The sequence below is a fragment of the Temnothorax nylanderi genome, unplaced genomic scaffold (assembly GCF_030848795.1).
Source record: "Temnothorax nylanderi isolate EJ_2023f unplaced genomic scaffold, tnyl_v1.0 TNYL_tig0115_pilon, whole genome shotgun sequence".
Lineage (NCBI taxonomy): Eukaryota > Metazoa > Arthropoda > Insecta > Hymenoptera > Formicidae > Temnothorax > Temnothorax nylanderi.
The window spans coordinates 186,600-212,513 of record NW_027249177.1 but is presented as its reverse complement, the minus strand read 5'-3'; the positions used below and the strand labels follow the sequence as shown (position 1 = coordinate 212,513).

Below are 25,914 nucleotides of genomic sequence, written 5' to 3'. Positions count from 1 at the left end.
GAGCTCGCGCTCGCGCCAAACGTTCCAGACGGTTGGCGGATGGCCGAGATGGCAGGGCGTCGCGAGTGACTACCCAGCGGATGACAAGGGAGAGAGAAGCTTCTTCCCGCCTCTCTCAAAAACAAAACAAAAAAAAAGAACGACGGGGAGCAACATGTACTATGTACTCTCCCTTTTTGCCACGAGCCTTGGCGCCTTGACACTAACGCCGTTGTTTTTTGTTCCCGTTTGTTGATACACGCGGTCTGGCCGTAGCGCGAGACGTACAAGCTGGAGGCGATGGCCAAAGACAGGGGCTACCCACCCTTGTCGCGAACGGTGGAGGTTCAGATTGACGTTGTGGACCGTGCGAATAATCCGCCCGTATGGGACCACGTAGTGTATGGCCCGATCTACATTAAAGAGAACATGGCCGTCGGGGCTAAAGTTGTGTCTATTAAAGCCAGGTCTGTCACACTGTCAATGCTCCGTGCGGCTCTCTGCACGAACCCGCCCTGCACGCAATCTCGTGGCAGTATTGTTCTTGTGCACGTTAATTGATATTGTGTACGAATCCACATTACACCGCATTTCAACACACTCAACACTCACACACACACAGACACACTATTCGCAGAGGCGACGCGCGCCAACTATACTCGCTCGCTCGCTCGCTCGCAAGCATTACACACTTATGTTCGCATATAGGATTGACCTCGTGGAAGGCACGATCGTATTGTCGAGTGTACAGGGGACATGTCTGCGCGATCGCAAGGATCGTAGGGAATGTTCGTAGAGGATCTTCGGCGCAGGACGTGGTCATTAGAGCGATGGTTCTTGGCGGATCGAGAAACTTGGGGACTCAGATTAGCAAGTAACAAAAAAAAAAGTTTAAATAGTGAGGTATCTCAATTTAAGTTATCTAAGAAAAGTTACAACATCTAGCTTCGCAAAAATTAGCAAAGATAATTTCCGAAAGCAACTAGATTTCTTATATTGATTGTTACTACTGCGAGTACCAACAACGGTCAAAATATTTTGTTGTACTCTTCGAGATAGGTGCTAAATTGCACTTTGCAAGTTTTAGCCTTCTGGGAAACATTACGTAGGAACCATCGCTTCAGGTTCGGAACCATTCTCGTTCGAGTATAAATACGTCTTTTGCATTTGTACAAACACACGCGAGACGCATTCACACGGGCCAGGACACACAATATATGCATATATATATAGGCGCGGTGCACGATATATATGACCGTTCGCGAGATAACGGCCTCGTTAGCGTTTGACGTTTTATCTCTTTTCGGCTCGAACGCGAACGCACTTATGCGAACAATGCGATTACGTCAGCTCCGCCCCGAGCGGATTATGTTCTTGAAACATTTTGCTGCATCTCAACACGCGCAGGTACGAAGCTACTTTCATTCTTCCGCGAGTGGTTTAATTGATTCCGCAGCGAGATTTAATTTCTTTCTACCGTGACGCCAGTAAGGCGTCTCTCTCGTGTACACTAAATTGAATAAACGACGCGACCAAAGGCCGCTTTTCATCCGTAGATCATGCCTCGCAATTCGCGAGAATATAAGAAACGGTACGAGAGAGCCGAGAAACAGCCGCATCGAGTATTCCTCTCGGCGCCTTTATCACTAAAGTACAATTCTCCGCGAACAAAGCGCGAGGTCCTATTGTTGCATAGCAATCGACACAAGTAGACCCGGGTTACTGTTAAATATTAATTATTCGCCTATTGTTGCGTGAAGATCATTGTTAACTCGTATGAACGGGAAGATAACAGTTTTACAAATCGTCGTTACATAAGTCGATTGCATCAACTTAAAGTCAAAAGAAAGATACTCTGTATTATCTAATTAGTGTTAAAACTATGATCAATTTTTTAGATAATACGTATTATTCTATGTATTATATTGTTGTTCGATGTATTGTGTTTTATATATTACGTATCACATTCATTACTTCATAAAGATTGAAGAAAATATGTTTGTCTCATCCTAAATTTCAAAATACGTAACTTTGCAAGAAATATCGCGAATAAGTCATGACGGAAATCGTGCGATAGTATGTTGGAGGAAAAATATATAGCTGACCGGCGCAAATGCGTCTTTTTCGTAGCGGACATACCAAAAGCCGTGTCAAAAAAACGTTAGTAATGGGTAGTTTGCGCTTGACATACCGCTTTTAACGGCGGTCTCGCAGAGACACATGGACTTCCGACGAGAACGAATTGGCTAATTACATACGTACATGCTGCACAAGAGGTGCCAGATGCAACGGTCACGCGCTGTCTGCGCAAGATAATACATTTTATTGTAAATTCAGTATACGTGAGTCCTGTACGCCCGTGTCACGCAAATATTCCCCGGGCTTATCTCGCTTAAACACGATTCGATTCTTCGCGAATATATTAACAAGAAATAATGCTAATGCATAATCCGAAGTTGCGGGCAAAGCTGTAGTCTAGTTGGAATTTTTTAAGGGAGCATACACTTTTCATACGAGAGTACTTTTTTATAATTTTCTCCAACTAGTATTTTCTACTTATTTCTCTCGCCCTTTTTTCGCGTGACATTACAGCATACCGTATAACTTAATATAATAAACATTAATAATTTTTGCACGATATTTGAATCAAGTTCTACTATAATTTTGAAAATTGTCTATTTTATAGCATAAATTCTTATGCGATTTCTTTGTCTAATGCTCTCACAATCAGTGTAATAAATATTCTTATTAAGCTAGACTCTGTCGATTTTGAGGACGTGTATTCAAGCGATGTTCTCATGAATACTATACAAATTTCACACACCGAACTGTGACGTTAGTGACATTTCGGAGGATTAATTCCGGAGAGTTTACTCGTTAGGATCTTGGCTTAATGTATAGCCCGGAAAGGGATGCAGCAAAACGTTTCGTCATTCGCGTTAGTCCGCTTGTTTTCCGCGAACTTTCCTCATCAACGTTGCCGCCACGCACACACGAGCCTCAATACAGAGATGTCACCGGCTATAATAATTATACACACACACACTATAATGTTGTCCGCCGATAATCGCTTCTCTCGTCGGGAAATTCGCGGGCCTAGCAAGAAACGCATTAACATTAATTCCGTACCACACAGGCGTATTAAGCCGCAAACCGTTAACGTCGTTACCTTAAGTCACGTGTTTGTTTTCTGCGCTGCGATTCAATAGCGATATTGTATATTACAGTAACTGCCAGCTATTTTGTATATCACGACGAACTCTCGCGCGCCCGGAATTAGACGCAGAACTTTCTGTCTCTCTCTCTCTATCTATCTATCTATCTATCTATCTATCTTTCATACATTTGTTGTGTGTGCCGTAAACATATTTTTGGGCATGTTTTACGAAATAGATGCTTCCCTGGATTACATATTATTGATTTTGAACCAACCGTTGTCGTTTTCTTATTTCTCTCTCATCATAGTTTTATCACTCACATGCGTGCCTCGTTTGTTTCCTCCTCTGTTTTGAGTTACCTTCGCACCGGATTGGCTTTTTTCAAAATTTACTTTTCGTCTCATTTTTCGTTGTGTGTGTGCTCGTGTTAAGACTCCGTCACCTACCCCGGGTGGCCGGAGTCGCGTGAGTCAGTCAAGCATTATAGCTGCGGCCGCAAATGATCGAGCAGTTATGATTTTCGTTGATCCTCCCCCCCCCCCCCCTCCGATGCCTGACTTCGCAGTCGAGCGTGTACCAAGTATGTCGTATTGTACATACATATTTCGTTTTTACTCCTCCTTGGTTGTTATCAGTTTGTCCGTTATCGCTATCGATTTTAGATCTTGGTTCGTCGCCAGGACATGCATATACTCATTCAATATATCCAATCATCGACATAAGTTTCATGAATGCCGTAATTAATTTTTGGGCATGTTTCGTCAGTTGCTTACCTTTCGTTAGGTTACGACGTGGTAATCACGTTTTTTCTGGTTTCTCCTCTTTATTTCCCTTTTTTTGTTTTCGTTTTATTCTTCGAGAGCGTAGTGTGTTCTCGTAGTGTCTTTTCGTGCGGCGAGATCTTTCTTGTGCGCCGTTCGACAGCAAGTTGAGTAACGATTTAGATTGGAGTTGATGAACATAGTTAGAGCATCTTTGATTGCTGAAGTCACCGTGTCTCTTATCACACGTCGAACAGTACAGTAGTAATTATATATACCTCTCCAATTAGAATTGAGCGAGCAAGAGCATTTGCTAATTGACCTGCGCCGCTACGCGATGCTCGCAGATCGAAACGAGTGGCGAGAAATTCTTTCTCCCTGTTCCTCTCTTTTGTAGAAAAGTAAAGAGAGGGGCATTGTGAATTCTCACGAGACTCGAAATGAAAACGGTATTATTGATTTCCCATATCTTTCTGGCAATTGTGAGCCGACGACAGATTTTTCCAATACAATTTTATCGTTGCAAGGAAAACATCTCTCTTATAAAATAAAGTAAATGTTGTCGCAAAACAAGTATCTCCATCTGTTACATTTTCATGTCTAATTGGATATGTATGACCCAGATATGTATTTATGAAAATTGCTGCGTAACGTCGAAAGATTTTTCTCGCAAGGATGAAATTGTACTGGAATTATTTAATAATATGCTCCCTTACGTAGGGCATTCGTAATCACACATACGACACACATAAATACAGACATACTTGCATCGTCACCGCGCACCAATGGTTCAGGGGTGGTTATGCACAGATTGGGGTTGTAAGGTTTCTAACTCTGTCCTTTGTTTTTATTGTAACTTAATTACACGTATCACTCTATGCGACAGTCTTACCTCTATACAAGCTCGCTTTCTGCCCACACACACACACACACACACACACACACACACACACACTTGACGTAGTTGTACAACATGTGCGTGCACACACTCACACACTCACAAATGCAAAACCTTCGGACTAAGGATCACGCTTATGAGCTGTACTACCATACTAACCGGGCATATACGGTGTACACAACCACTCGACACGCGAACGTGATATCGTCCGTCAGACGTCGTCCACAGGTAACGAGCAATTAAAATCGCCGTACGAGCGTCATTTGTCAGGGGCACGAGTTGCGCTATTATTACGGCGGTAATGTGGAAATTCTCCTAAATTAACATTCGACTTCAACTGGCGGCCGCTAACGAGCAATCGGAATTAATCAGCGAAAAGTTGTACGGCGACGTGAATTTATTTGATATGCCGCGGGCCGCGCCGCGCCCGCGGTCGCGTGATTAATAAAGCACTGAATTAAATTTCGCGGAAAAATCGAGATTTTATCCAAACGGAGAACGGCCAATCAATATTGATATTACGAGGTTCTGAGCTTTTATGTGTTAACATTAACAATGTGTAACTTCACAAGCGAGAAACCTCCAACGTGCTTTTTAAAGCAAAAAATGAGGCAACCTTTCTTTTGTCAGCTCGATTTCAACGAATGAATTTTTTCACGAAAAATTTGCTCAACGTACGAACAATATAAAATGTGAAGATTGCAAAAAAATTTGACGAATAAAAATTGAGAAAAATATTCGGTGGTTCAGAAATCTACATATATATGATATTTATGTGTATACATATAGATTTTAGAAATACAAAATGCGTCTTGAAGATACTTTTATATTGATTAATACTACGTTAAGAATTGGCTGAGTTCGGTTATATTATAATCTCATTTTAATATATACAAGAAGGCAACAGTAACTGAGATTAGAGCTAAATTCGATTGATTAAACAATTGTAAATCATAAAAAGTACATGTATTTTTCGGTTATGCAGAATACATAATGCTGATGGTTGCAATTTATTTCTCAAGGATGCAACGTAATAAGTGGCGTCATTGTTCGAGTTCTTTGTGTTTAACGACAGGCTTGGATCGAGTTGCGTCGTCATATATTCCGGGATATTAATCGCGCGATTCAAAGCTGCTACGGTTTTTGTCGATATTAATGTGTACTATATATATTCCGTGTTTTAAACGAATTTTAAATGAGTGTTTCAGAACAGTTTCGATATTGCAAAAATTATCTTTTGATCAAAATAATCTCGCTATGGAGTATCCAATATCGCCGGTCTGATAATCGTTCGAATCGTCATTTATTTGATACGCTGTTATACCATGTTCTAGATTCCCTGCTTTTTTTTCAACGACAAATTCTTTGGAGTCGTTTCAACTATCATAGTTTTTGCTTTGACGTAAATTTAATTGGAAGCTATTATCTTCAGCGTATTTTTGATAATATCCATATTAAATGTCTTGGTAATAAAATAATAAATAAAATTTTTATTGAAGCAAAAATGTGGAATTGACTGAAATATGAGATTTTATTTCGTGAATTTGCAATATATATACTTTCAAGACAGTTGTTTAATCTTCTATGTCATTACTTAATTTCGCAACTGAAGAAAATATAATGATAAAGGTAATATTATGCAATATATTTTCACATATTACAGATGAAGAAAAAATATATTTATAATCAAAACTGAGTTGAGAGCAAAACGTCATTAGCATTCCATGCATATATTTATAATCGTGCGGGTTGAGTCGAGAATTCGCGTGTGCACTTATAAGTTTCACTAGAAATTTATTTTGAAATTCAATATTGACCAGTAGGCTGTGTTGAATGACATAAAAACGCGATGCGATGCACACATTGCGTATCACGAAAAAAATTGCCGTTTTTCGTATTCTGTTATAAAATTGCGACAAAGTACTTTTCGCGAGTTTCAATTATCAAAAATGTTTGTGTCAATATTACTGTCCATTCGTTCAATATATCGCGGGATTTCTCGTTACTGCTGTCAATCGCAGAATTCGGTGCATTCCGCTTGACACATAGCTTTCGACGCCCTGCGGATTTTTACACGACAAATATAAAAAACGAATTGTTTTCTGTTATAAAGAACAATAAATGAATTATTGACAAAAATATACTGATATAGTTTTATCGATCATAGTTGCGAGAAAAATCGCCGTAAGTGTGATTAAATGTGTAAATCAAAATATATTTAATATTCAGAAGAGAATTCTCATTACGAAATGCATTTGCGTTTCGTACATAATTAACGATTTCTTAATCATTTTTATATCAATACATATAAGTTAATATATTTCACATAATAGAATATTATATTATAATATGTACACATTATAATATTATAAGATATTCATGATTTGCTCTCAATGTTTCTGATTATAGTTATATTCCCTTCTCTGTAACACGCAAACATATTACTTTAAAGATAAACTTTGGCTACGAGACTTCGAAACTTTTGCGAACTTATTCAATATAGAACATCAAACTGTGTACTGTGTGTGTCTTGCAATAAACTTGTAAATTATGAATGCATGATAAAATTTCATATTAGTAGAACGCCAGTTTTTATGTAATTTTCTCTCTTATCGTTACACTAAATTAAAAATTACAGAAGTCCGGGAATACATAAATAAATGTTATAAAACTTAAAGTTTTTATGGAATAACTTTTGATTTAATAATACGCAATATAATTAACGCACAGCATAAAAATGTTCATCAAATAAACATGAATTGTACGTCACATAATCCTTACTGGTTGCTATCGTAATGAAAGAGATAACATCGCTTGATTTCTATACGGCCAGAAAAAATACGGCTGACGTGAAAAACAGATGTTATCGGGATTAATCGTAAAATATATGTCGAGCCAGGCTAGTTTTATCATCTCCAGAAAAGAGATGCCAACATTTTTCACGGAAAATCCTTCTACCTGTATATACATAAAAGTGCCATTTCCCGCACAATTCGGACATACTTCCGCGTATTTAAATAAAGTTGCTCGAAACATGTCCGCGCGCGAGACTATCTCTCCTACATTTTTCGAACAAAATCTTTGCTCTCTCACGTAATTTCTAGTAAATTCGAATATAAAGTCGCCCTCGAAGCGCGTTCGAAAGATACGTTTCGCTCTTGAGACGAACGTGACTTAAGATCCGGATGACGTTTTAAGAATTTCCGAGAAACGACATTTTAATGCTGAAACTCACTTTCCGTTCGAAGTTAAGCGACGAGAGAGCGGGAGATAGTGCACGTCTCGCGCAATATCTAGGTTCCGATGACGGGTGAACTTAAACGCGACGATGTTTAAAACGTAACACGGCGCCGCGCGTAAATGATTGAGCTCCGGGCGAAACATGAGCACTTAACAGATCCTCGCGTATTCACAAACGAGCTTGTTCCGCTAACGGCGCTACCGAGCGGCGATGCCCGAAGATTAAATCTTTCAAAGATCTCGTTAAGCGTGATGCACAACGGCTGAGACGTTTCCTACATTTAACTCTTGAAACCCGGGGATTTACATCTACGCCGGAGATCACGTGTGTTTAACGATGCGTTTGATTCAATTTTCACGAGTTCGCTGTCTGCCTATAATCTCGTTTAATAGTAATTATGCGTATCTCGTTTAAACGTATCAAATAATAGGATTGCAGTATAATGTAGTTGTATAAAATACAATTCGCTGACCAACAAAGGTAGATCGCGATATTAAAATTATTGTACAGTCACTAAATTGCGTCATCTTATGCTGTGTTATTTGGCTCTCGACTTCATGTTATAACAAGATTTTCCAAGATCGCATTAATTTTCGAAAGAATGCAGTATATTCCACGACTGAATTTAAATTATATAATATATATAACAAAAGTTAATAACAATTTCGTTTTTATTTGCATAAAAATTTCTTTAAAGAGAATATTACAACAAGATATAAAAAACAGACAGATCTTTAAGATTTATTTCTCGTTTTAGTACCTTCTAGTACTATGTTCGCAATAATCTTCCTGTAAAGGGCAATGATTTCGTAGTTGACATTTATATTGGCATTTTAATGCCATACTGTAAATCATATGTAATAAAAGGGGTAGTCCGCGAGAGCGAACTTTGACTTTTACGAGCGGCCATTAAATAACGTGTTCAATTCAAGATTCTATATATATGGGGTTACACCCGTTACACCCGGAAAGGGTAAGAATCACTTTTATGTAAAGATTATAATAAGAATACATTCTCTGAGAACATTCTTTCATTTAATAAATTAAAAGATCTATTTAATCAAAGGTTTATCAATTTTAAAGAATTAAACTTTCGTGAAGCAAGAGAATCTCACTATAACTCACTTAAAAATACAGAGGTTAAAAAGTAACGATAGACGAAATTGCCTTTAATGAATTAGGAAAAGTCGTCTTGGAAAATATTCAGATTTTACTTTTCGTTCTTATTTCTTTCCGTTTTTATTGCAATATCTTAATGAGAATGCTTTACGAATTTAGAGTTTTCCCAACAAAATTCCGCAGAAAACTATCACTTGTGGAACTTATTAAGTTGTGATATTAAGTACTTTCGTAGTCAAACCTCTAATTAAAGTTTAGAAAAGAAAAGACTTTTTAAAATTAAGTAAACAACAGTTTTTCATTTAATTTCACAAGCTAGTTTAAGAAGCTCCTCATTTCTAATCGCTTACAGACAAAGAATTTTCCATTTTTTTACATATTATAATTTAAATACTATTTCTCCTCGGATATTCTAATTAAATATAATTTCAAATCGGCCAATATGAATTATTAAAAATCGACCGGCGATTCTGGGACATCCTGTGAGATAGAGTCAATATCGTGCCCCGTGTTTGAATTGACAAATGGCGCTGTCAATTTCGGTCGTACACCCTTTGAACTAGAGAGAAATCTCCTCTTGGGAGACAGCGGGATCCTTTCGGATCGATGAACATTTCGGTGAACGTCTAACGGATGACACGACGGCTGTCTACAGCGATGTGTACACGCGGTACAACGTTCATACGCGCGGGACAAGGAAACGCACGCACCACACACGCATAACACACACATATACATATACGCAAACACACGCGCGCGCGCGCGCGCGTGTATGGACGGTACACATCGGACGAGCGGACGATCGAACACGTATGTAATACAGCCGTGCGGTTCGTTCGACCAATGAGATGAGCTCGGACATGCGAATGATTATATTGAATCAGACTGTTATGGTTTCTCAGGGATTAATTAGGAGAGAGATCCTTGAGACGATCCCCAATAGTAACTTGTATATAGTTAAATAAATAGATTAAAAGCAATTCGTATGCTTGATAAAATTTGCGTATTTAATACAGAATGGAGATAAAAATTATTAAATTGTTCACCTGCTGATTTAACTACGCAAGTGACTAAATAAAATTATGAATAATTAATATTTTGCGCGACAATTTTCGACACGCAAAATAAATTCCGATTTAATGTAGCCATTCCTATAGTATATCCTATTCCTATTATCGGCAAGATAATTAATTAAACCTATTCAAATCAAATTGGAGATTAGGCGATTATGCATAATTGAAATCATTAATTTCAAATGAGATACTATGCGAATCGCAAATTAGTAAATGAGAGCTAATTGTTGTTAATGAATTCCGCATAATTTTCATTGCCTTGGAGCGCGATAATTGCTCGAGCGAGATTTCAAAGGCAGAAGTTTATGCATCTTTTATCCGATATTTAATTATGATATTAATTAATATTTTACACGATATAAACTCTCTTATAGAAACAATTTCAATGATTTATCAAATTTTAAAATGAAATGTTTGATCATGTAAATCTACACTTTATTCATTGATTAGTTCCATTAATTAGTGGTTTATTTTATATCTGCCGAATGGTATAATTGTATAATTAAATGTGTTAATGCTGCATTCCGATATTTACTGTCAGCAACTGTCAGAGTACTGTAAACATATAGTATACGTGACGTAAAATATAGAAAAATATAGATTTTCAGTACTGACTGAGTGAATATCGGAATGCAGCCATTAATGAATGACAAATAAAAAATATTAAATGATTATATTGAAAAAAAATGTCAATATCTACGTCTGACGACAAGTTGTTTAAATAAAGGTTAATTTTAAAGTGCAGTAATAATGGAATAATCTTCAAATAATAGCACTCATTTGTCTTTTTGTCTTTTATCCTCTTGCAGTGAAAAGAGCTCTTTTTATCTTTTTACAATGATAGCTCTTTAATATTATTATATTATATTAATGAGATGTAAATATAACATCTCATACGATAATGCAATGTTTCGTTATTGTCAGACGTAAATATTAATGTTATCAGATTTAAAACATTAATTAGCAAATCAACTAATTGATCAATATTTGAGATAGTTTAATATATATATATTATACAGGGTGCTTATAATTTTGCCTGATATTAATAAGTTCCAACAGCTAGACTTACGTAAATTTAGAATAAATTACCATTGTTTTGAAGAGAGTATAACAGTCCACAAACTACATTAGCAAATGACAATACGTCACCGAGTAACAGTCTGATCGACTAATCACTCATTCACGAAGCTCGTACTCCGCGCTCGCTCGAATTCGTGCATTTTAACACACAGCACCATACAATAGGGGTTGTAACACTTCTGCCACCGAATTAACAGCGATAACAGTCGTGGATAGTAATTGGCCCGCGCGAGCGAACGGGAATGTAGATAGAGCAGCAAATATGTGCCTTTTGACTGCGTGAACTTTGCCTAGGGTTATAATCACTTCTCGGTTAAGAGCTCGCTCTCTTGTTAATACGCGCATATATAACACATCTTATAATTGTATACACACGCGCAGTTGTGTGTTGAGCGCACCGAACAGAGAAACGAAAAGGGAAACAAAAAAAAAAGGAAAAGGAACGGGCGACGACGGGAAGCGAAAGACGTGCGGCGCGTTAGGTAAAATCCACCACTGATCGCTATACGCTGAATTACATAACTGGCTTTGACCGGTATAATTTCAAGCGCCATTTAACTTCCGGTGCATAGTAGAAATAGTAATTGAAACGTATACTGATCGTTACACATCTTAAGTATCGCAATAAAGATATCAGCTTCACGCGTCTGTAGCATAGGGGAAACACGGTGTTGTGGAAAAGAGGATTGATTCATTGTAAGCAGAAGTAGTTTTCAGTAAATTAAGTTTGAAATGCGGAGTTTCATGTTGCTGGCCCAGCTGTGTGTATACGACTCCTTTTTCTTCCTTTTTATTTCCTCGGATTAACCCACTTTTGCACAACACCGTTCGGAGATTCTGTAATTATCGAGATTATACCGGCTTCGAACGTTGCACCGGGCGGTGTCGAAGATAATGAGAAAAAGATAGAAAAGGCTGATGAGCCGCGCTGCCGCGTATATTTAACGTATAGAGATCAGTGAGATTCCATTGTCGAACTATTACCTCTCGTTTTACCCTAGATGTATTAATAAGCTCCAGCGAAGGAGTTTCTTTTTTCCATAACGACGATCGAACGTTCGAACTTCGTTTACTTGTCTCTCTCTTTCTCTCTCTCTCTTTCTTCTCTAGTCGTGTACGCATACGCTCGCGCGTGAATGAACGCGTATGCGACACATCGCATGATAATATCTTTTATTTCAAGATATTTTTTCTCATTATATCAGTAACGACCTTTTTTTCAATATACATATGTACAGGATATCCCGAAACAATCGCAACGAACGATTCCTTTTGCCTATGAATCAGTTAAAAATTGACTTTTTTTCTCGCAAAAATATTCTATTGATTGGCATTCGTTTTTTTTTTACAATCTTCGCTCTTATCCAAAAACAAAGTAGCATATATGTATAAATAAAAAAAATATTACACTCCAGTATCTTGTTAAAAATGTATGTACTAATATATTCTTTATGTACATTAATTTATTATACATACATTTATAAATTAAGACTATATGTCATGCGTAACAAGCTAAAATTAAAATTTAAGGCTCAAATAAATATTATACACATAATAGATGTGCATTTCTAAACATATTAAAATAATTATGTCGTCATATTGATTTTGAATTATCTTTTGTTTAAAAATTTTGCAAATATAACTTTTTTCTGACACAGATCCGTATTTAAATTTTATATTTAGAGCTGAATATAGCTATATGCTCACAATAACAATAAATTCAACCTTTACATAAAAAGATCAAGTTTATTATATTTTCCTACTAAAATGTGTGATCTGAATGCGAATCATAACATCGGCAAAAGGGATGGGCGGTTAGTTATAGGCATCCCGTATATCCGTATCTTGGAATTAGAGCAATCGATGTCGTTTTGTGAACTGGAAAGAGCAAGTCAAACATTACATAACATATGTAACAATTGCCCTTTCGATTTCCGAGTCACGTAAAGATATCGGTTGTTCCAACTTCAAAATATCGATATGTATGTACGGAGTCCTTTTCTCTTTCTCTCTTCTACCTTAGGAAATTTCCGTTCTCGTTTTCTGTTTTTCCGTTTTCCGTTTCCGTTTCCGTTTCGTTAAGTCGTTCTCGGCGCTCTCGGGCAGCCGGTGCGCGCCTTTGTAATACGCCCCTTTGTGTATGTCGACAGCTCTGGAATCGACAATAATCCGACGGTCTTTTACCACTTAATGCCCGGTTCGACGGCGCAGACGAACAAGTTTCATACGTTTTACCTTCAGCAACGCGCCGAGCAAGCGACGACTTGGGCCGATATTAAGGTTAATCATCCGCTGGACTATGAGAGCATAAAAGAGTACAATCTCACCATACGAGTGGAGGTATGACTCGTCTTTTATACGCACGCTTTTCTCCAAGTGAAAACACGTAATCGAAACGTCTTTTAGAAAAAATGTAAAGATATCTTACCCTAATGCTGATAAAAATAATATAATCTAAAATTAGCTAATGATTGATGACAATAAAACTTTAGCACGATAATATTCTGCCGTATCGGCGATAAAATGCCAATTTTTGCGCATTTAATGTTAAATGTAAATAGGCTCATCAAAGTTAAAATCTAATGTATTCAGCGTTAAATATTATAGATGTAATATAAGCTTTTGTAAAGAAAGAAAGATTGATATAATCAAGTAATAAAATATATATCGTTGCATTAGATTATGATGTTGAATGCGCGTAATCCAAGAGAAGCTCGAAATACATTTAGATGTAAATGCATTCGTATAATTTTGCACGAGAATAAAAACGAGGAGTCGGCATCAAGTGGTACACGATGCATAATCGTCTTGTAATCGCGGCCAACTTAATCCCACCAGAATAATGGAGCTCAACAGCTGGCTTCCGAAGCTACCGTGTACATCATGCTGGAGGATGTTAACGACGAGATACCGCTGTTCACTGAACGAGAACAGGAAACCGTACTCGAGGGTGAACCGGTGGGCAGCAAAGTCACCCAAGTGAACGCCATCGACAAGGACGGAACGTTCCCCAATAATCAGGTAAATTGATATCGCGCGCAATCAATTCCGATACGTAAGAAACAGAGCATGCTGGCTCTACACGTTTGTTCTAAATTCCTTCTGGCGTATTTTAATCGTGAAAATACAAACTAAAATATAAATTGAAAAACATACACAAATCACATAACACATAATCTTTTAACACGTCTCTCAATTTTTGCATAAATATGTAGTCAAAAGATGAACGTTTCATGATAAGCGATTTAAATTTTCATGCTTTATTCGGTTCAATAAACAGATATTGCGGTATTTCTGGCATGGTTTTGGTTTTGATTTAGAATACATGGGAATATATAAATGCGCATAAATACGACTGTATTTTTGAATTAATTTAAATCAATTTCATTATTAACATTTATCCACTTTTTTAACTCCACTACTGCAACTAAATTTATTGACGAAATACAGAGGTAATTTAGACACTTGTGTCTCATATTCAATTATTATGTAAAACGCGATCAACGAAAAGCGAGACTGATTAAAATTAATAAAGAAATTTAACTCCGGTTATAATGAAAGATAGCCAGAAAAGACGTGTCACGTTTGACACCGGTTTTCTCATTTCTTTACCGCAGAGATCCGATTCCGAATGGATCGATATAGCAGGAGAATTGCGGCGAAGCCGCACGAAAGAACCAAAGAACGTGCTCGGTATCGCGCCATTGCGGGGCACTTGAACGGGACTTAAGGGAGCTCGGTTGTCAAAGTCCTGATTGAGGAGAGACGAAGGGCGGTCGGGAATTGGGGGATAAGGGCGGTTACAGGGTGCTTAGACGCATAGCCATAACTTAGACTGTCGCGTCGAGAAACTTTAATGTTTCATGCGGAAATGCATTGCCGTCGTTGGCGGAATGTTATAAACTCCGTAACGCAATTTCGACGAGCGCGTTTGAGTGGCGTTGAATTTATCACGTATGATCGCATTAACGGATATGCCAGCGTTGCCAGCACAACGCGAATGTATACCGTGCCGACATTTAATCGCGTGATTATCACTCGTTTTACACCGAAACCCGGTTGCCATGCTACCGAATGCATTTTGTAATGCCGATACAACTGCCGATTATCAACGTGCTGAATATTACGAGACAAGCTACGGGTTTCTGTGAGAGACAAACCGGATGTATTGTGTAAGTAATCTTCGGATCTCGGTTTAAATCGGACTAATTTCTTTTTTCAATTTAAAAGCGTAATAGTTGGGATAGGACTCTCCTTGCTATTTTATAAAAAGTTTTTTCTTTTAAATCGACAGGCTAATGAGCATTTTATTTTATAACTTTATTACCGTTTTTTTTGTTCTTTAAAAAGATATTACTTTTTGTAAATATTATTATTCATTACTTAAATATTATTTTTTTTTTATAAATTATATAATTTACAATCTTTTACAAGAAACGATTCAATCTTTTTTATATAAAAAAATAAAAAAAGATTTTAATTCTTGCGAAATTATTTTTTTATTATTTCTGATCTTTAATCGTATTTGCAAATTTTGTCGTATCTCTTTTTATGTATCTCTATATAAGAGAAGCGAAGAAATGAAAAGCATTATAGCTATAGAAAAGCAAGTTATACCATATATCTTTATTTTGGACGAAGGGGGAGAGGGGGGGGGTTAAACTCATTTTTTCTTCGTTAAACAAAAATGAGATCGTTCTTAGCCAAGCAGCTCCGCGAAAATGACGTGCGATGCAGCCGCTAAAAAAAGCTTTACCTCGGCAATAAACGGAAGCGGAGCGACCGTGAAATATCACATGGAATTTCCGGGTGGAAATTTGCCGATTAAGTGGGGCGAGATATGCGCGACTGTAAATTTCATCACGGTTACGAGAAAGCGCGTGAAGTCCTTCGCGCGCGAAGGATCTGTCAAATATGCACATTCTATTTGTGCATACGTACCTGCCATGCTATGTGCACGGACGTAGGGTTTGCCGGGTTTGCACGACGGAAATGCGCACAACGGCCGAGACAAAAGGGACACGACGAATGTGAATCCGACATGCAGTCGAGCGCGGTAATCGCGTTGCTGCAAACTCGATATCGTCTTTTCTCCGCTCTTTCTTGCATGCCGACCGTTATCGGCGATCGTAGCAAATAGAGAATTTTGCAAGAGTAAAAAGAAATTTGATTGCAAATAATATAGAAGATAAAATTTGGTCGTAAATGTAAAAAATTTCTCACATTTGTGTTAATAAAAGCTGGTCTAATTTAATGTAAAACTTATAATTGCGATAAGAAAACATGTAATTATCAATTCCGTTAGAAATTTGAATTTGCTAATGCAATAAATAGAAAATGTTAACCGCAAAATGTAGAAAATTTAGATAAAATCCAACGAAAATGTACTACACGATGCATTTTGGAATTTGCTGAACACACTATGTAACAAGAACATTGTTAACGTCGATTTGATCAAGTTTTTTTCGTTTCGTCCGTTAATTAAGAAATTACAAAGAAGTACGGAGTACGTTGAAAGAAAATCATTCCATCATTACATAAAATTGCACCGTCCTGTTCGGGTTACAGTTACAATGTTTGCCGTTTCATTACGGTAAAATTGGAAGGCATAAAGTGCCCCGACGCGCTCGCAACTTGTCCGAGTAATAGGTCTTACAGCGCGGAATTTACGCAAATTTTCTTTCGCGATAGCCATTTCGAAGTTTTACGCTCTCGACGCCATTATACCCCGGGCGATAGTATTTTTATGCGTTTCGCGTACTTTATATACATACATGTATTTTAATATGAAACAGGGAGTTTGCACGAATAGAGGTAAAGCGAGTCGGATTGTAAAATAGGTTATACGCTCACGATATATTGCACGAGGACCGAAATTTATCTCGGATCATTCAAATCGCTTTACGGTGGATATGTTAATAATTTATAAAGTTCACATAAGTTGTGATTAATTAGCTCTAAACAAATTTTTATAAATATTATGATAACAATAGAGATAAAAATATCATTATTGTTGGAATACAATTGCGAAATGTTATTATAACGCTATGCTATACGATTTACTAAATCTTTAGACACATTCTATAACTTACACAGAATGTCTTAAAATTTTTAATGAATTAATCTCATTTGTGGTGCGCCGTATATCGCAGAATATCATCATTATTCTATTATGCAAACAAGTCTTCTTATCTTGCTTCGCTAATGGTGCGATATCCAGCGGAGTTATGACATTCTTTGTCAGTTACTTGCGCATGCGAGACACGTAGGTGGAGTCAATAAACTTCGCGTTATTTATCTAGGTCACATATTACGTGGTAAACAGCGACAGGAACGAGGGCAAGGATTACTTCGAGATCAACAGGGAAACAGGAGAGATCTTCACGAAAGTAATGTTCGATCGCGAGAAGCAGGGTGCTTACGCCCTCGAGGTAGAGGCCCGAGACGGAGCACCTTCCGCACGACCTAACAGCAACGGCCAACCTAACTCAGGTAGGTGGTACGGAAAATTTTATTTAAAAGCTGCTGCTGCTGCCTGTGCGCCAGTGCGCGCGCACTATAAATTTCTGTTAAATAGCAGATCGCAGGAACGATATATTTCTATTCGGGTTTATGAGCGATTCAGAACGTGCCCATTATACGAAGTTACCGTATAAAATGGTACTATACAGGAAAAAATCAGCTAGAAGTTATAGGCGAGTTCTAAAAATATAACTTATTCAATAGATATTATATAAAGAGCCTATTATAAAAATGATGCAACTTCTACGGCAACAATGCCACGGCCATCATATTTTATGCTATTTTGTTCGTTTTCAAAAGTACATGGAAAGTATTCGCAATTTTTGAAATGCAAGAATATATTAATTCTCAAGGAAGGATTAAAAGTAATGTTTGCTTTTTAATTGATTCTGTATAAGGCATACGTGATTTCAAACTGAAATCAATGAGATATAAAAAGATATAACAGAAATATATTCTGTTCCGTGCAACTGTTTCATAAAGTTGAATAAATAGCAGGTTGTAAAAGAGTAATATTTATATTCACGCTGGATATGTGCAGATCAGACAGAATCGCCGTATAAAATTTGAATAGAATGTTCGTTTATCGCTCGATCAGCACGATTCAATAGCGAGAAAAATAGTCACGTAGTCTAAAATTTTACATGTTTGATATATTCACCCGGAAAAAAACGTGTTAAAAATATAAAAGATATTAATTGCATTTTTTATTTTCCGCTTTGTAGTTGTATTCCGCTTTATATATATATATATATAGCGATATATATAGCGAGATATAATATATATATATTTCTCTAAAAAAACGTTTTTTGAGAAAAAACAAAGTTCTAAACTTTTAAATCTACTTTTCGTAATATTACAACATTATGTCTTTCTTAAAGTAAAATCTTTATTTATATTGAAATATATTCACGAAATGTCATGTCTATTTTATTTTAAAAAAATTATCACATACATATTACATTAAATTAATGTTTTAAATAATAATAGAACAGGACCGATATGAATCCTACGATTAATTATAGAGAAGATGCCATTTTCGGTCAGGCTAGTCCTAGTCTAATAATAACATTTCTGTGGTGAATTTTGTATACTTTTTCCAAGTAAATACTCACAAGTAAACTGCGCTTTGGTTATTTGTAGGTCTTGAAACACAGCTTTTTGTTGGAACAGTAAATCCACATACTTAAATCGATATTCGATTTAACTTTTGATGCTATAAGCAACCTTTTTAAATTACTGTAAAGAATTTATTGTAAAAAATGTCACCCCAGCGTGAGTTCGGACCTGAACCTCCCTACGACCTGCACGTCTTTACTAATTCGGCTGAGTCTCAGTGGTTGAATAGGTAAAGACGCCGTCACAGGGAAGTCCAGGTTCGAACCCTGGCTAGAGTGATATTTTTTGTAATAAATTATTCTTTAAAGCAATTTAAAAAGGATGCTTACTAGCATCCAAAGTTAAATCGATGACCGATTTAAGTATTTTATATGAATTTACTGTGTGTCAACAAAAAAGCTGTGTTTAAAACGGACAAATATAATCAGTAATTTACTGAGTTGGAAGAAGTACACAAAATTGACGTAGAAATATTATTATTAGATTACCAAGATCCGATCGGCATTTTCTCTAATTAATTGTTAAAAATTTTTAAAAGCGCCGGAAATTAATTTCAAATATCTCATTAACAAAAACACGTTGCGTCAAATTGTTTCCTTCTAAGTTTACACGCTATATTTTCAAAAGTTTACACACTAAAAATAGTGCGGATACAAGAGCTTTACAAAAGGATTATCGATTCGAACTGATAAGTGGATTACCGGTAAATTTAATATCATTTCAGAAAATGAGTGTGTCGCCCTCGGGGAAATTCGCGAAAGCGCTTTCAGCCGGCAAAGCTTCTTAGGATTTTTTTCACACAACACGTGATTTGCATTATCGAACTTTTATGGTGTGAACTTTCGCGCATTAACGTGATTACGATGTCGTCTCTCGTCTTCCTTTAGCTTGCATTAGTTGATTACACGCCTATATACTTACTCGCGATTTAGAGGGAACGGAATTAATTGGAAATGATTTTGAACGGATTTTATACGTTTCTGTAAAAAAGAGTTATATAAGTGATAATATAATTATCAGTATTTCGCGTAATACAATAGTATTAATTCGTCAACGTAATGTAATTAATACTTTTAAAAATTGTTGTATATAATGCCTTAAATATAAAGCTTTTTTTAAAATAATACAATATACAACAAAATAAAAACGATAATCGTGCAACAATATGATTATGATGATATAACGTAATAGATATTAATGCGTGCCGCAATTAAATTTCTGTACGTCTGTTGAATTTGAGCCACTTAGTGAGATAAAAACATAATCAAGTACTTTGAAGAGTTTTTGACGCAAATTGTGAATCGCTTTGAGTCAATTAGTGCAGTTACTACAGTATTGTAAAATTAACGCTAGGTATGTAATATGATCGTTAGTTTAATTGCGTGAAGCATTAAATTTCAACTACTGTTCGTAACTTGTTGCAAACCACGACGTTAATTTCCGCTTTGCCTAGAGGATATCGTACTTCAAGATTAAAAAATTTTCCCTAAAGGCTTCGTATATGAAACCGATGATAAACACAATCGTCTCTATTATTCAATCTAATTATGCCACATCCAATAAATGATTCATTTTTTATATATTTAGTAGGTTGAATGCGAACTTTACTAAATTTCCTTTTTCTTTAAATAAAGAACGAAAATGTTTAATGCTTCGAGGCATTAAAGTACTGAACGAGAGACTAGACCGACTATAAATTTGTCCGTGTTGTATTTTTCGATATTTCTCCTTCAAGTGTTCAAAGATTCATGAAAAAATAGTCGGCTTTTTAAAATATTTCGATAGATTTTTTTCTGTGAAATAGATATATTTTATCACTAGAGTGGCACGTTGTGCTCTTTATAAAATTTTAAGCACCAAAGTCTCGGTATATCGATCGGTATTAACGTACGTACAGTTATACTCTTTTCTGGCTATCTGACCATATAAAATATATAGGACACACACACAAACGATACTTAACGCAATTCCAGCCACACGGAGATTCTCCGAAGATAATACGCACTTTCGTTGATTAAAAGGTAGACCTAAGGATCTCGAGCAGATAATTAGCTCCTAATATCGTTATCTTCAGTGTTACGCGCCGCATCAAATTGCATTATAATGTCGCATTATAATGCACGCAACGTACGGTGCGCATGCTACAGTTAAATAAGATTGATACGCGGTCGATACGCGCGTCCCTTTTCCGCTATTAGTCGCCGAGAAAATTGAACGCTGAAGAAGATATACGATGCTTTGAAAGCTGCGCAAGATTAGATATTTCTTACGTAGGAGCAAAGCTCCTATGAGGATTTTTACAGCCGCGCCAAGACGCTGTAATTCCTTATTTTATAGACTTCGGTACGGGTTCCCAAATTATCGAGAAACAAGTCACTACGTTCTTTTATATATCTCTTTTGAAAGATAAGCTTATCAAGAACAGGTTTTATATCCATGGTGAATATTTTCAGACCTGAGGCTATATTTTCAGCAAAAACCACTGTTTTAATATCCAATTAACGTATAAAGCTCAAGAGTTAATATATGGCGTAAACACCAATATTCGAGCAACAAAATTTTGATAAAGTGTCCACAAGGTACTAAATCTACACTCACTAAACATAATTTTATTATATTGTCAAATACTTTTTTCCGATAAAATAAAACAATATTTAAATATTATTTTATATTTGAACTATTTAAATAGCAAAATTTTTATAAATGTTTGCTTATTAAAGCGAGTAGTATAAAGTCTATTTATAAATGTTGACATAATTATCGCAAATTTAAGATAATTGCTTATTAATGCGCAAAAATATAAAAATGTAAAATTTTATATAAATTGCTTTATTTGAAAAAAATTATGTAAACACATCACTGAAAATGTTACCAATTCAACAAAATTTAGCTTGTTTTAGCAGGTTTTAACATCACGAAATTGCAAATAGGTTGCTTTCAAAACATAAATTTACATATGATGCTCAATATCTCTCCACAAAGAGGATATAAAAAAAACGATAATATTGAGCTTGTAAGATAAATGTTATATAAAGCTAAAAAATATGAAATAAGAATTGGGACTCACTATGGATTTATGAATCTCGAAGATTACAAGGATATCTAAAAAGTCAGTACAAAGTTCGGTGTTCGAAGTTCGATGTTTCGAAGTTTCGAACTACTGTTTGTTGAAAGAGTAATTTTATTCTGTGTTTTTTGATGGGTTTGGCAAGCAGTCATTAGAAAAGTTGTGAATTTTATTGACTTTTTTCTTCACAAAAAGTCGATATATGCGTATGTAAGAAATCAAATCTAGCTAATGGCATCGCGCACTCAAATAATTTGCAGGTCACATTTATTATATTCCTAATTTATTTCTTTCCATTTTTCTTTATTTTTCACCGTTTATATAAATAATAAACTCAAAAATTTCATTAATTATAAAATCTTTTATTTAGTATTGAAAATTTTATTTATATATTAACATCATATTCTCAAAGTGCTGTTAATTGAGTTTCCTAACAATCTTATAATACTCGTTAAAAGATATAAAAGTAATAATATTTTTTTACTTTAGATTTAAAAACAATTTCTCTTTTGCAGTCTATTCTTTTGTTCTTATTTTCTTTTGTTGGACTTACTTTTTCACTTAATAAAATATTTTTTATTATTTTTTTATGTATGCTTGCGAGTTCGATAAATTTTCTTAATGTGTTATGTCAATTTGATATTTGTCGTAATTAATACTTTATCATATAAGATACGAAAACGTACACTGTTGAAAACAGAGGTCCTGTGTGTTAAAAAAAGTCCTTGTTAAAATTTTTGTGTAAAATAATCAACACATTCGTGTGTAGATTTAACATATGCCTGCTATGTTAATTGAATTTTACAAATTCAAAATGTAAAATAATTAAAATAACTTAGAAAATATGTTAAAGTAACACAATTTGAACGTATTTATTAAATGTGTTAAAATTTACAGAAAAAGAATGTTGATTTTACTCTATAAAAGAAGTAGAAATAAAAATTTACAGAAATAGAGTTGATTTTATCTTACAATCTCAACTTCAATATAAAAGTTATGTTAATTGTACACATAATTAACTTTAAATTACGATCAGAATTACATTTCCTTTCTGTTGAAATATTTTAACATAATATCAGTGTTACCACTTAACACATCCATATTATGTTAAATTAACACAAAAATTTGAGTGGACCGTTTTGGACATGTGATTTATGTTATATTTAACACAAATTTTCCAACAGTGTATCAATACATATTAAATACTTTCTTCTATGAGCTTTGCCTATGTAAGAATATGAAAATAGACATAAAAATGTATTTTTATAGGCAGGAACAGATAAAAAATTAATCTTAACATTAAATGTCAGTACCAATATAATAAAACACATCCATTTTAAAGCAACGGATTTTTGGGATGTTATATTTATTTAATATTTTTATATTGTTATTAGCATTGATAAATAACATTGATACACATATGTATCTAGCATATATATAACATATATATACAATTTTTTCTCTCAAAAATCCGTTCTACATCAAATAATTCGACTCACCGACTAACGATGTGCAGCAGCAGAAACTGCGTTGATCTGTAACATACAAACATAAAATCCAAATTAAAGTAACGCACAGAATAATTAATATTTCAAAAAACAATTATTATACAACGATGCATTATACCACAATTTCTATTTGCACGACAAAATATATTGTACGTTTAATTAACTTCCATTAATTAAACGCATATTTTATTATGTTACATACAACAAAAAATAGCGCAAATCAAGTATAATTGCATGAAATGATTTCCTCAATATTCACATGCGTATCGCAAATAAAAACAAAAAATAAATCTCAAATATAAAGAATTTTAACTGTTTAATTAATCAGTGATATAAAATACAAAGTCGCAGTTAATGATAAAAATTAAAATATGGAATTAATTATAATAGTACAATACTTGTGTCACAATCGAATTGGTTACTATCCGTTCCATTCGCGATTATTTCCTCTAAATAATTAGCGATTATTTGTTCACGAATTTCGTTATATATATATAATGACCGAAAAATTTGAACGTTTTACATCTTGATATTGTGTGATTAACAAAATTGAGTAATGATTGAATAAAACACGATGAACTATCTGAAAATACACAACCAAAATTCACTATTGTATGCACAATATATTTCAAACACATAAATTAAATTGGAAATGGCTCGTAAATATCGCGATGAAATAATAATTTATACATCCCAACCCTTATCGCTTCGAGCTTTACTTCGAATAAATAAATTGCGCCGAATATCTGCTTGAATAAATAGCCATTGCTTCGATACGCTCACGAATCGTTAATCGTGAGAGTGAATCAATTGCATAGGCTGATAATCGTTAATTGTTCACAGAGAATAACCGCGTTTCCCTTGTCGCGACCGCGACGGCACCCGGAGCTGCTTGCCCGTTCGAGTCGCCATACGAATAATAAACAAAGCAATTTTGATGTAAACCTATAGCATAGAACGCAAAAACAACAAGCGTCATGTGCCAACTGCCAACCGTTACGAAATATTCAACGCTCTATTATAAAATTAATTTACACTAAATATTCCTTTTCTTAATTTGAATAAATGAGCTATTCGCTTTTGCACTTTACTGTGCAAAAAGAATTTTTGTTATCATCGTCGAAAGATTATTTTCTCTGGATTAGAAATATTTTGGAAGCTTTAGAGAAATATCACTTGAATTCTAATTTAATAAATATACTGCAATTGTAACATATGTATAAATATTCATTAAAATTATAGCATATATATTCACAAATATTATAATCTAATCATATTTATATAAAAATAATACTATTAGGTGAAATCCTTTGCTATACGTTAGTAAAAAAATATATTTTTCTATAACTCCGAAAATCCAGTCATACCGTCGCAGAATTTTATTCTTTCTCTTTTAGAGATCTTATCTCCATTTCGACTGTCTATTTCGAGAAGGAAGCGTTGACATCGCGGTTGTCGCTTATGTGAGATGCACCGGATATCGTAAACGTGGCATGTAAACCTTCCCTTCCCGATGATACCATACGCTGTATGCAATATACTTTTGCTTGGTACAAATAGGAAACGATTCGTGCAACGTGGAAACGCGAAAGTATTCAAATAACATTTTTACAGATGACGTAGCAGAAGGTGTAAAAGAAAAGAAGTTTCTGTACTTCTCTGCAGTCTTGACTCTTTTTCCGTAAACTTTCCGAGAATTACAAATTTTATAATAAAAAAAATTTAGAAATTAACACACGAAGAACCGTTAAGTTAACATTCTACTTTTACCTCTTTTTACTTTTACCGTTAAGAATAAAGTTACTTCTTTATGTTGTATCTTTAAATTTTAAATTCAAGATTAACATAAAAAATATGCAAGAGTTACATTAGTACCGATATAACATTCTCGAGATAGTCGGTCGGTTCAGACCGGAGTAACGCAGTAATATTCGAGAACACTAGCGTGCGGTATCAGTTAAGGCGGAGTACTCCAGCACTGTTCTATCGGAGCACCGGTAAATCGGAGACTGCTCGATACACGCGGCCACTGTGATTCTGATTCCTCATAAGTGCGGTATAATAAACGATACATACTTTCGAACAATATATAGGACAATTACGCTTTATTTCCTGACAATACATCCTACAATCATTTCCTTCATTATCCCCTTACATTTCAGCGGGGTAAAAACCATTTAATTTACATGCATTTAGCAAAATGGAGTCTTATCGCCACGTAAACTAAAGAATGTAGGTAATAGGGAATGTTAAATCGTAATTATGCAAAATTACATTATACATTGCGTTTGTGGATGTTAAGACATTGCTGACCGATCGCGAAAATCTTCCCGTTCCGCGATATATCGTTACACAACCGATATTTAATCGCTCTCCAAATCCATAAGAG

General features: G+C 35.2%; 1 protein-coding gene across 3 annotated transcripts in view; it reads left to right on the top strand.

Moving 5' to 3' along the window:
- The window catches only part of LOC139776236 (neural-cadherin-like), a 199,609-nt gene that overhangs the window by 54,832 nt on the left and 118,863 nt on the right, over positions 1 to 25,914 (top strand). For 2 of the 3 annotated variants that reach the window (XM_071712780.1, XM_071712778.1), the window contains 3 exons: positions 13,460 to 13,649; positions 14,148 to 14,330; positions 17,612 to 17,801. In XM_071712780.1, the coding sequence (XP_071568881.1) occupies positions 13,460 to 13,649; positions 14,148 to 14,330; positions 17,612 to 17,801 (563 nt within the window). Of the gene's footprint in view, positions 1 to 255; positions 447 to 13,459; positions 13,650 to 14,147; positions 14,331 to 17,611; positions 17,802 to 25,914 lie in introns of all 3 variants that reach the window. The other variant, XM_071712779.1, reaches the window with a different exon arrangement.